Source organism: Psammomys obesus, unplaced genomic scaffold (assembly GCF_907164565.1).
Source record: "Psammomys obesus unplaced genomic scaffold, mPsaObe1.curated_primary_1811, whole genome shotgun sequence".
Lineage (NCBI taxonomy): Eukaryota > Metazoa > Chordata > Mammalia > Rodentia > Muridae > Psammomys > Psammomys obesus.
Window position 1 is genome coordinate 506,754 of NW_026591918.1, and position 12,779 is coordinate 519,532.

Sequence of the window (12,779 nt, forward strand, 5' to 3'; positions counted from 1 at the left end):
AGGGCTGTGGGGTTGTGCTTAATCTGAGTCTAGAAGTAATGTGAGAAAATGCTAAGCATGTCCTTTGTAAGAAAACATAAGGTTCCTAATTGTTTAATTACCATGGTGATTCAAATTAATTAGAAGTATTTAAGTGCAATCTTGAATTATGAAGTTGAGATGTATATATTAGGATCTCAACTTGATGTAAAGTAAATGAGCAGTTACCTGGTGGATTTTTTTTTTTTTTTTTCAATGACTGGTTTAATCCACAATCCTAAAGCATAGCTTCATTTCAGTGTTTATGTTGTCCATTCAGCAACACTCCAATGAGGAAATAGGAAATAGCTGAGAGTTACTCAAGGATTTTATTTATTTATTTTTTATTAGGAAAATAAGTTTCTAGAGTCTTGAGTGCTGGATAATTCTTTGTCTTTCCCATTCATGGCAGCTAAAAAAAAATCACTCAAAATATTCAGGTTTACATGTTCAGCTCTCTCATAGGGAGCTGCCATACCTCACAGCTCAAAGTGTTTTCTCAGTCAGTAACATAGTGACATGTAACTGCAGTTTACTCTGCAGCAAAAGCGATTCAAGAAAAGTAACATACAGGGTCTAGTTACCTCTGTATAGGCAACTGCTGACGTCATTCTGCTTTTAGCATTTGTACTCGGATAAAATGCTTATGTATGTATAGGAATGTCACATTGCAAGATGCTGCTAGCCCGGGCACAAAATATTAAAATTATTTTGTGAAGACTGGTGGTTGTATTAAAACTGTTGTGCCATTGTACCTCAAATGTACTTCATTCTTACTCCTTATGCTTCAAAACTTTGTCTTCTGGGCAAAAGTAACCCAGCCTTACCCCAACAAAAGAAGGGTGAGTGAGTGAACATTTAATATTGAAACTGTTTCAGTTGGTGATACAATATAACTGTTTCTGTAAGAGGGATTTAAGAGAAAACCTTAACTCCGTGGGAGACTTTTTGCCCCAAATAGTTTAATAGTTTAATGCTTAGAAAGAAAGTGCTAAACGTTTTGGAGAGTTAACGTGGCTAAACCTAATGGAGCCCTCCCAGTCACAGGACTCTGGGGGTGAAACTAATCTGTTTCTATTTTGGAAAGTCAGCCCAGTGAATAGAGGGAAATCCAGCATCCAATTGAAGTAATTAAAAAAAAAAAAAAAATACTCGGTTGTTCTGAGCCACGTCTTAACCTGATAGACTCAAGCTGAGCCTGGTGGAGCACATCTGTAACACAGCTCTCAAACCATACATGGGGAGTTCAAGATTCTGTCTTCTACATACTGAGATCCAGGTCACCCTGTCTCAACAAATAAACAAGAAAAACACAAAACAAGATTCTAACATGAGAGACTGTTCATATAAACAAGTTTAATGTAATAACATGGAATGCAAAAGATTAGAACAATTATTAATAAAGTATCATTCCACTTTAAAAAATTAATAAATAAAACAGGACAGTGATCAGAATAATAGTACCATTATAATCACATTAAATAGAAAAGCTACCGAAGAAGTAACAAAGGCAGTACCACACATTTCTCATGACTCAAAGGCTTCAGATGTACATAAGGAAACCAGGGGAGAAGCTCCTTTGAGGGCTGCTCATTCACTAATGCAAAGAACCCTGGGTCTCCATATCTGCCTTGGATAATTCTAACGTCATCTGACAGATGAGATTGGTGGTACAGTATCTGCACATAACTATACAAAACACTTGTTAAAACAGTCGTTTAAGCTGTTGTACCTTGTCACATTTTTCATTTCTTTTGTTTCTTTAAAAAGACTGTCCAAGTTGTATGCTGTATTAAGATCAATGTGCAATTATGTGACTGGTTATAATAACAGAAGTGCCCAACTTCCTGTAATGTGAGAAATGGTACATCCTAAGTCTATTTAGATGTATGAGACAAATAATTTTGTGATAAACAGCCTTATTCAATATATATGCATACATTTAAAAATGAGCAGCACAGAGCAGACACAACTCTTTACTACCCATACTCTTGACTATCAAATGAAGACAAACTTTAGAAAAATACAATGCAAGAAAAGATTCAAGTTGAAAATATATTCCTTTGGTTAGAAATCACCCCTTTATGATCATTTGTACCCTACAGGCGTATCCCAGCAGCCACAGGCGTCCCCTGAAGTCACTGCACGAGCATACTACAGCAGTTTTCAGTCTGTTAGCTATGGAGCTCATTGGGTTGCAGCAACAAAAATGAGCTCTAGAACAGTAAAGCCTCGTAGCATTAATCTCTAGATGGTGGTTTTTACTTCAGGAATCTCCGACACATGTAATTTTCTTCAGATACTGTATAGCCAAACTTTTTATAGAAATCAACATTTTGTGGTAGACATTCAAGGGTGATCTTGTAACAGTTCAGTTTCTTGCTTAGCAAAGTAAGCGTTGATAATAACCTGAAATTTTGAAAAGGGAAGTGTGGGGAGACAGCATCAGGCAATGATATGGACTAACTAGTGTTACATAAAAATAAAACTAGTATTTATTCAGTATAAATTTAGATGATGGCCTTTCCAATAATATTCCTTTAAGCATTTTTATTTTGTTTCAAATACATGTTCATGGTCTCCAGCCTATGAATAAATAACTCAACCTACACTCTTTTTTATTATGGGAGGAAGAACACAGGACAAAGTGGGTAGTTCTCTCCTGTAGGTATGTTCTGGGGATCAAACTGAGGATTACGCTGTAAGTGCAGCCAACCTCTAAGCCTTTTTTTTTTTTAAATAAATTTTAAGAATTCATGTCTGAGAAGCTGGAGAGATGGCTCCAGTTAAAAGCACTACTGCTCTTCCAGAGGGTCAGGGTTCAATTCTTAACACCCACATGGCTACTAACTCTATATCTCCAGCTCCAGATGATCTACTACCCTCTCTGGCTTCCTGGCCTCCACAGGCACAGACATGCAAGTAGTACACATAAATACAAGCAGGCAAAACACCTATGTGCATATCATTTTTAAGAAATTCACGTGCAGGCTTGGAGAGCTGGCTTAGCAGATAAGAACAGTGGCTGCTCTTGAATTTGTTTCCTGACTTCATTCCCAGCACCAACATGGTGGCTCACAACCATTTATAACTACTGTCCTTGTTATCAGATGCCTTCTGGCTTCTGAGGGCACCAGGAACACAAGTAGTGCACAAGTATATACGCAAAATATCTACACATGTAAAAAAATTTTAAAAGGAATTTGTGTATGAACCTAGGTATAGTGAGTGACACACTTGTAATCTCATTGTTTGAGAGGCTAAGCCAAGAAGATGGCTTTTGCGTTCAAGCAAGACCAACTAAATGTTGGAACAAGCAGACTCAGAGAGTGAGACTTAGTTTTAAAAACACCAAGAGCCAAGAAAGTAGCAGTGATGAGTGCTTGTCAAGCATATATGAAGCTCTAGGTTCAATCCCCACAAACACAGCAACAACAAAACATTTAAAAACTACCATGGCAAGCTGATGTGACACAGACCTGTAACAGCACCCAAGAGGTAAAAGCAGAAGCATGTGAAATTGAAAGTTGTCTTTCACTATATAGCAGCATGAGACCTTCAAAAACCAAACCCCAAAATATCTTTGTTCCAAGGCTGGGGATATACCTGGTAATCTTCCTGCCTCAGCTCCCTGTGTGCCAATTTTATAATTATGTACCACCAGCACATCTGGCTTTATCATTCTTGGGGGAGGGGAGAAGCTTCATGTTCTAAAATTTTAGGCACAACTAGGTAAATGGACTAGAATAGTAAAAACTGGTATAGTTCACACAGTCAAGTATCCAAATACCTAGGATACTATCTGGTATACACCTGACGCTTATTTATGGAGTAGACTTGCTAAAAATCAAGATATTATATTCACGTGCAAATTCTACTTGTAAGCTGGCAGTAAACCTATGCAATATTAAACATTCACTTTCCTTTTAATCTGACAGAGGAGCTGGGTACTCACTGTGGCATGCTCAAGCCTGAAAATGTTAGGATTAAAAGTTAGAGGGTATTTCCATAAGGCTGAGGCAGGAGGATCTCTGTGAGTTTGAGGCCAGCCTCATCTACAGATCGAGTTCCAAGAAAAACCTTGTCTCGAAAAACCGAACAGGGTTGGGGGGCTGCTAGTAATGTAACTCAGTGGTAGAACACAACTTGCTTAGCATATTAGAGTCGGCTGCACCACACAAACACCCTTTGATTACATGTTACTCTCGGTAAATGAAATGATTTTGTCAAATTCTGAGGTAAAAGTAACACTATCTTATTTAATTTTTCATTAAATTCAGTCTAAGATATAGAGAATGAGTTCAGAATTAATGAAGGTCAGAAATAAATTGGGAAAAATCTTAAAAGTTTCTTGGCAAGAGGCCATACTGGGACAGAGAAAGTCCATCCAGTTTGCCAGGGTTACTTACAGTTTGCCGAGCTGCTTCCCTCTGCACTCATCACTAACAACGACGTCTTCTACTCTCCCTCTCTGCAAACAATTATGGTACATATGGGATGAGCCTTCAGCCAACAGGTGATAATACAGTTTACTTTTTCATAGAGGAAACAGGAAAATATCAGCTGTGCCTTAATCATTTTTTAAATTTTTATTTTTTATATTAATTATAGTTTATTCACTTTGTATCCCAGCTATAGCCCCTTCTTCATTCCTTCCCCATCCCACCCTCCTACCTCCCCTCCCTCATCTCCCATTCCCCTCTCCAAGTCCTCCTTCCCTTCCATCTGACCCTAGCCTATCAGGTCTCCTCAGGACTGGCTGCATTGTCCTCTGTGGCCTGGCAAGGCTGTTCCCCCCTCGGTGGGAGGGGGGGTGCTTAATCATTTTTAACTACAGCCTCAACCTCCCCCTCTGCTGTTTAAGGGAGAGCTCCAAATCCCAGTCACTATGCCATCCTGTCATAGTAGATCCAACTTGTTGCTTAGTAGCAATTTACATCCTACACACTTAAAATTTCAAGTGCAGAAAACAAAACAGATAACCTACAGAGTCATTTCTAAATGTTCCTTTTCCTTACATTCAGAAAGACGGTGAGTGAATATGTGAATGTGTGTCTGAGTGTGTGAAAGGCTTGGGCATCTTTGGAGGTCAGACTACGCTTGGATAGTTCTCTCCTTCCACCGCATGGGTCCCAGGGCCGCAACTTTGACAAGTACCTTCACCACTTGAGCCATCTGCTGGCTCATCTATTGTCATTGGATTGTAAAGAAATCTCAGAAAAGCGTCTTCTGCTAAGAAGTCCTAAGAAGCAATGAACAATTATGGGAAAACTACTTTCGCTAATGAAGCTTCCAAGTTGGTTTCATGGAAACATCTGTGCACTGTAGTCATAGGCATTAATGTAAGCACGTACCTTAGCACATGAATGGATAAATTTATGTTCTATTATCAGAGTTGCTGTGGCAACAATCTGTCCTAGGGTTACATCTTCCACAACTGTAACATAGTAATCCCCAGACTTCTTCATATGCTCAAAAGATTCTGTGGAAATGTCAAAAAAAAAAAAAGTGTTAGATGGTAGACATTTCTATTTTCTTGAATTCAAGAAAAGCAACGTGCTTATCTGGCTTCATCTTTGAATATTAAACCACTGTTTTGCCACAGTGTTTTAGTCTCCAGCAAGTGAAGCAGATTGAGCATAACACCTATATATTTGGATTTATTCATTCATTTATGTGGTACCACTATGTTGCTCTGGCTGTTTGGAACTCACTCTGTGGACCACACTGGTCTTGAACTCACAAGATCTGCCTCTTTCTGCTCCCAAGATCTGGGATTAAATGTGTGTGCCAGCTGGTTTCCACTTCTAAAAATATTATACTATTTAAAACATTTTAAAGGATTTGAAATATCAATAATCAGGGGTTGGGGGTTTAGCTCAGTGGTAGAGCGCTTGCACAAGGCCCTAGGTTCGGTCCTCAGCTCTGGGGGAAAAAACAAAACAAAACAAAAAAAAAAAAACAAGGTAACTTAAATATCAATAATCAGCACTGAGTAGTCCACACCTTTAAAGTCATCTGTTAGTATAGTGGGCTGTAACCCAGGGATGGAGTGCAGTTACCAGCTTCCAGTGCACACACACAGTTCTTTTAGAGGAACAACACAGTGTTACAGGTTAAGTATACATGTTGCCATTTCTGTGACTAAAATGTCAGTATCTTCCTAATTTACCTTTACTTAAAACTGATACTCAACAAAGCTGCAGGGTTGTGTTTTTGTTTTTTGCTTTTGAGACAGGGTTTCTCTGTGTAGCCCTGGCTGTCCTGGAACTCACTTTGTAGACCAGACTCCGCCTGCCTCTGCCTCCCAAGTGATGGGATTAACAGACATGGGCCACTACCACCTGCCAAAACTACAGGTGTTTATAAGAGCATGTAATATCCATAACTCATAGTCTTGGTTTCAAAATATTTTGACAAAACAGTTTTTCGTTTTTCCAATGTTTTGTTATTGCATATTTGTTCTTTTAGAAATAGGATCTCTGTTTGCTATGAAAGCACCTTACAAAGATGAGAGATAGGCCCCACTTGGGCAGTTTTTCCAAAGTCATAGAACAAAAGCAAACCTACATTCCCTCAAATAATATTTGGCACTATACATTGCTGGAAAAAGCTACACTTTTTCATATAACCTGATATGTATGCCAAGAGAAAAAAAGTTTAAAAGTCAAATTCTATAACTCTCAGGTATTGTTTATTTTCAAAGTCTCACTCTAAATAGGTCCAAAATAGGGAAAAAAATAATTCAATGAAGGAAAATAAAATAGAACTATAGATTATTGATCTTCATTCTCAGCCTGGCTGGAGAAGTTACCTACTACACGAAATGAATGAACAGAAGATGGGAACAGGCTGTGCTGGGACACTGGATAAAGCTACGAAGCTTCTGCTCTTTCCTGCCAATAATTAACTGTGCCCTTGGGTATGACTGGTTCTCACTGGAAACCCATTAACATGTCTCTAAAGGAGAAGGGGACTGTTAGGTAACTGCCAACCTTAATATTCAACATAAAGGCAATTAAATAAATGAAATTTATGTGCTCAACATAACACAGTAAAATATACTACAATAAAAGGAAAATAATTCTAGAGTAGTTGCCAAGTTATTGTACAGAGCATCTGGATCCTATAAATGAGGATGGCTAGTTCATAACTTTCAGCTATTTGAATGAGTGCATTCTTACAAGTTAGCCCATGGTACTTACTCATGAACTGCTCAGGGCTGACGACACCAGTCTCTGTTAATTGACCCAGTACCTTAAAAAAACCTAGTTTTAAAACATTTCAAGTCAGGAAAAAAGCAAAAGAAAGATTAAAATATTGGAAAGCAGCAAATACGTTCACTAGGTAGGTTAAAGGAAGTCACTTCTTCAAAACTCCATTATCATGTTTCATTATAATCTTTAAACAAGACTTACTGATTAAACATGCAGATTTCTAACAGATTGTGTTGTGTACATTCATTATACACAGTACTGTATGCATGAGGACATTTTCCACATCAATTACAGAATCAGCATATACATTGATAAGTACTATTTAGGTTTTATTTAAGGGATGCCACATTTTCCTAAATACGTGACTTAAAGTACAGGATTCTCACCTCCACTGAATATACAACTTGTAAGATAAAGTGTAACTAATCTAACACTTGTTGAAACAATTTTTTAAATTTCTAATTTTACTGATGTTAATGCCACCAGGCATGATAGCACTCGGAAGGCAGAGGCAGGTGGATGGATGTCTGTGAGTTTGAAGACAGCGAGGCTACATAGATTCTGTCTTAAAATAAATACATATATATATTTAAAAAACTAATGATAATGCTAAAAGTACATTTAGGACTTTGAGTCCTAATTTTTCTACATACAGTAATCTGACCAAAGTTACCTTTCTTCAGATACCGAGAAGAAAACAGTGAGGTAAAATAATGATTTTATTACTGAAGCTTCAGAAAATTATTTTGGATAATTTAGATATTAAAGAATTACATTGGACTAAATAAAACTCTTTCAATTTGTCCAAGGAATGTTATTTCTGCCTGTGAAGCTTCTGGGAGAAAACTCCAATGTGTTTATACATAACTTCATTTTTGTTTTAGAGACGTCCTTTTAGAAGGAGAACTGTTGAATTTAGTTATTTTAAATACATCATAGTGATATCTGGTCTTAGCCATGACATATGCCTATTACAGTTGAGTGCTGTAGTCACTTTAAGCACAGAAATCAAGTACTGTTTGTTAAGAAAGCAGCAAATTCTAGTTAGGATTAGCAAAATAAAGTTGGGCCCATACCTTTATTCAAGTCTGCAGTACAAAGAGGCCTCAAAACCAAGCCTTCTCCAGGATGCGTTGGAGAGATAGCTGGAGAAAATGTAGCTGTATTCTCACTCCAGTCCACTTCTCTGAGCAGACTTGGATCAAACATAGGAGTTTCATCAGGTTTCATGTTTCTAGTAAAGTCTAAAGTAAAATTTCAAGTGTTAAGAGGCCTTGTTTATTAATAAAAAGTATGGTTGATGAGAAAGTTAATTTCATCATATAAATGGATTCTATAAACATACAAGCTATTTTACCTTAGCAACCTGCAATCTATAACTGTAAACATGTTTACATGTAAAACTATTTTACTATGAAATGGAAAATGTGCTGAGTAGTGGAATTAAGAGTTTGTACAAAAACAAACTTTAAAACTCCATTTTCTAGCAGGTCACGAAGACAGTTTATCCTGTGGACTGGTACTAGCTGAACAATGACATCTCGTGGGTGTTCTACTCCTGTTTGTACAGTTATAATCTTGCCTTTTATTATTATTAGGCTCAGAAATCATTTGGTATTCCCTGTCACTAAAGACTCACTTGAACATGTGAATTTGACTTGTTTTATATGAACCACAAACAAGATATATGGGATTTAAATTATCCATTATTCTCTGTATTCACAGTGGTGTATGATTTTTAGCTGTAAGAGATACTGAGTATCTGCATTTTTGTTTTCATGGCAGGTTTTCTAAAAGTGTGTGTCAGCTGCTTCTAAACCATTTAAGAATAACCTGTGGGATTTTTTTTTTTCTGTTTTGTTTTTTTTCATGCTATGCACTAGATATGATGGTAGATGCTTGTAATCCCAGAACTTCAGGTACTGAATGAAAAAGTGTTTTGAGCCAGCCTGGGTTACACTGCGGAATATTGTCTCAAAACACACATATGACCAATGTGATATGAAACTCTGTCTCAAAAAAAACAACAAAAAAAAGCTTAAATCATAATAAATTTTAGCCAGTTATTAATAGTTTCCTGTACATTTCTTTAACTAGATAGTACTATTCTGTGAATGATCATAAAAATATGTAATATTAATTAATTTGGTGATTACTTTATATTTGTTAATTCTTTAACAAACAATAAAAGATGTATCGTAATCTTACAGACTAGGAAGTAGACAAATGAACTCACTCAAGGCTCCTGGGCCAACAAGGCAACAGACAGCATCGCAGGAAGAGGCCTGCTCAGTTTAATGCTTGCTAACCTGAAATTCTAGCAATTTTCTAACAGTAAGCACTGAATTTTCATTTTGCATGTTACCAAAAGTTACATCATTGATTCTACTAGACAGAATGATGTCACCTCTAACTATTAGGCTAATTTAGCTAAACCCCTGTATTCCAAAGTGGTACGAGAGTTAAAAAGTTAAAACAGGACTTGGAATCTAATTTTGGAAATGAGAATTTCAAACTAATCAAAAATTTATAAAGGCATTCTACTCTTAGAAATGACTATCAGTAGTTGTTTTAATGAACTGTTTACAGAGGTAGCTACATTTGGGTTCACCTGAACCCACTCTTTAAATAGTAGGTGCCCAACTAGGATGTTGGGAAAGGGAAAGCAAGATGTGACTGACACCAAATCCTCAAAGAATTTTAAAAGAACTCATGGGTTATCAACAGTTGATTTACAAAGGAAATCCTACAGGTCTCCCAGATAAAACTACATGTTCTCCAGCCTGCACAGCTGAGGCTCAGTACTATCATCTTTAAGTTTTACAGAGTAAACCCTGCAACTTCCAGGTAACTAACACGGAGATTCTTAGGAGCCTGCCCAGGGAAGGCATGAAAGCTGTGTCCCTTCCCACACAGCCCCCACTGTGCAGTTCTCCCCCTGCAACCCCTTGTCTATTCTAAGCTAGTCTACCACCCATGCTGAAAAGGCCGTTTTAGATAAGCCATCCTCCTGGCGAAGGTCAGAAGCTTAAGGGTCAAGTGGAAAAAGGTAACCCGTGGTTGGCACAGTGACTTCTAGACTCAGTCTGCTGGCCAGCCACCCATGTCCAAAGACAGTGGGTGAGAAAAGTACATTATCTACAAGGAAGCCACATAAATAATGGGAAGAAAGAACTAAACAAATGACTGGATCGTCACTTTCTAGGAACAGGGTTTCATCATGTGTCTTAGTTGGCCTCTCCTTGGTGTATGTGTACGTTTGTGTAGGCACGTTGGCACGCATGTGAGGTACATGTGCACACGTGTGCCTTTGAGTGTGAAGGCCCAAGGTTGACATCAGGTTGATCAACCAAGGTTGATCACTCTCCACTTTATGAACTAAACACAGTTCTTGCCCCAAACCCTGAACTCCTTTTTAGGTTTGTTATGAATAGCCAGTTTACTCAAAGGACTTCTTTGTCTCCTGATGATGCAAACCTACCCGGCTTCTTTACATGATTCTGGGAACCAGAATTCTGGTCCTTAGTCTTGCACTGCCACCTCCCAAGCCTACCTTCAACTCTTGATTCTCCTGTTTCCGTGCTGCCTTCAGGAGTTTCCCCCATACAATACTCCTTAAGCAACTTTACATCAGTTTCTAGCATTCATTACTTAACAAATGAGGACAGGCATTGGTCTGGCTAAACACAAAGGATCTAGTTAGAATCAAACTCCTTTTTAAATAATAATTACAAAATCCTAAGGGAACAAGCCTACTTCCCCAGTCATAAAGATATAATTTATGATGCTGGACAGAGGTCATGCTTCATTATACGCTAATAAAAATACAGATGAGGTGGCAAACACCTGTGACCCAGTGCTGGGGAGGCCTAGGAATGAACACGGGGAGTTCAAGGCCAGCAGCTACCCAGTCACACCTGTCTCAAAAACAGCACACACTTAAAAACCAATTATGGAAATTGGAATAAACATGGAAACTTTTAAAGGGTTTAAGGTATCCCCAGCCCCTGTCAAGTTCAAGGGTAGCCCCAGCTACACAGACTGTCTTATCAAAACAAAAACTTTTCATTCTGTAGCACTTAAAGGTGGTCACCAGCTAACTTCCTTAAAGTTTGGTTATATGACTAGAATATATAAAATGTAAACTCTAACTCAAAGTACCTTTCCCAGTTTTAACTGCTAAAGGCATGTTTATTGCCTAGGTCCTAGTCCAGTAAACCTCTAGTCAATGAATAATGAATGACATAAGGTATCATCTACCAATCACAGTTCAGAAAGTCACGAAGGAAAAAAAGACTGCCACGTCACGATTGAGAACACAAAAGCCATACACCAAACTTCTAGTTTGGTTTTCCAGCCTCTGAATGAGATAGGATAGAGACTGGGAGCAGCTGCTTCTAGAAAAACAAAGGATCAACAAGTAGGGAAAACTGAAGATTTACAAATTTCTAAGCATGATCTACAGCCAAATCAAAATTGCTGTAATAGGTGACAGGAAGACAGCTAGGTAGGTTCAGCAGGTCGCTCCGTAGTATCTCGAGTGCATGAAGTATTTCCCGAGAGTGTACTTGATCTACACCAACTGATTAGCCTCAGTCTAGTTGGATAGTTGGAACACAGTATTCCCAAGACTAGCCTAAAAGTAATGAATGCATCATTAAATGAGTGGCCCGTTATGAGAATCCTCTCGTTCTCCCATTGCCCTACAGCAAAAATAAATAAAAATAGTCAACAGATGACAGTGTTTGCATCATGGTACCTGCCAACCATGCGAATCATGCCTTTAAAAGATACAAATTTCCTGAGACCCACTCTTGGATTAATTCAGGGGTGATTTTTCTCAACAAAACGAATCCACATTTATTTTTATATGAACAAATTTCATGTTTGCCTTACATAAAGACAAAAATCACACAGTCTGTGTTGCTGGGGTTCAAGCCCCAGGTCCCCCCACCCCAGGTTTTACACAGTCTGCTCAGGTGGGGCCCTTCAGAGCCGGAGCGGAGCGTGTCTTCAGCGGCTCTGACCGCTGGACCGGTAAAAGGTTCCCGCCCTTTCATAGCGGCGGGGCACACAGGGCGAGGACCGAGTCCCACGCCGCGGACACTCGGGTCTTAGGCCCTCCAAGACCCTGAATTGCGGACCGCGGGGCACCATGCTTCGCCGCCCAGTCCTGGAGAGCGGCGTCCGCCTCCGCGATCCGCAGCCTCAAGGCAGTCCCAAGCCTGCCCGCCCTCGCGTCCCAGCCCCAGGCCGCCTCACCGCACCGGAGCAGTCCACGCTCCCCTCCTGGCGCGTCAGTCTCCCAGCCGGTCACAGCGCCGCATCCGGATCCGGCTGCAGCGCCAGCCCCACCCCCTCCTGCACCCTCCCCGCGCCGCAGCCGGAACCGCCTAGCCAAACGTGGCCGGACCAACGCCTCCGCCCCGCCCCGCCCTCACGCACCGCAGCGCACGCGGAGGCCCAGCCACGCACACCACTCCCGGGCTCCGGGGGCGGGGCGGCGCTCCGGGGAAGGGGCGGGGCGGGGACCCAGGGGAGGGG

The 12,779-nt window shown here is 39.7% G+C and overlaps 1 protein-coding gene across 3 annotated transcripts in view; it reads right to left on the reverse strand.

The window, feature by feature from the left end:
• Positions 1-1,354: 1,354 nt before the first annotated feature.
• Positions 1,355-12,779, reverse strand: part of Gnpnat1 (glucosamine-phosphate N-acetyltransferase 1) — an 11,637-nt gene continuing 212 nt past the window's right edge. Inside the window, exons 1-6 of one of the 3 annotated variants that reach the window (XM_055612244.1) lie at positions 12,503-12,582; positions 8,312-8,479; positions 7,224-7,286; positions 5,373-5,500; positions 4,428-4,489; positions 1,355-2,427 (exon numbers count right to left, since the gene is read on the reverse strand). In XM_055612244.1, the coding sequence (XP_055468219.1) occupies positions 2,280-2,427; positions 4,428-4,489; positions 5,373-5,500; positions 7,224-7,286; positions 8,312-8,465 (555 nt within the window). In that variant the 5' untranslated portion in view covers positions 8,466-8,479; positions 12,503-12,582 and the 3' untranslated portion in view covers positions 1,355-2,279. Of the gene's footprint in view, positions 2,428-4,427; positions 4,490-5,372; positions 5,501-7,223; positions 7,287-8,311; positions 8,480-12,497; positions 12,583-12,779 lie in introns of those variants that run through there. The other 2 variants (XM_055612243.1, XM_055612245.1) reach the window with 2 other exon arrangements.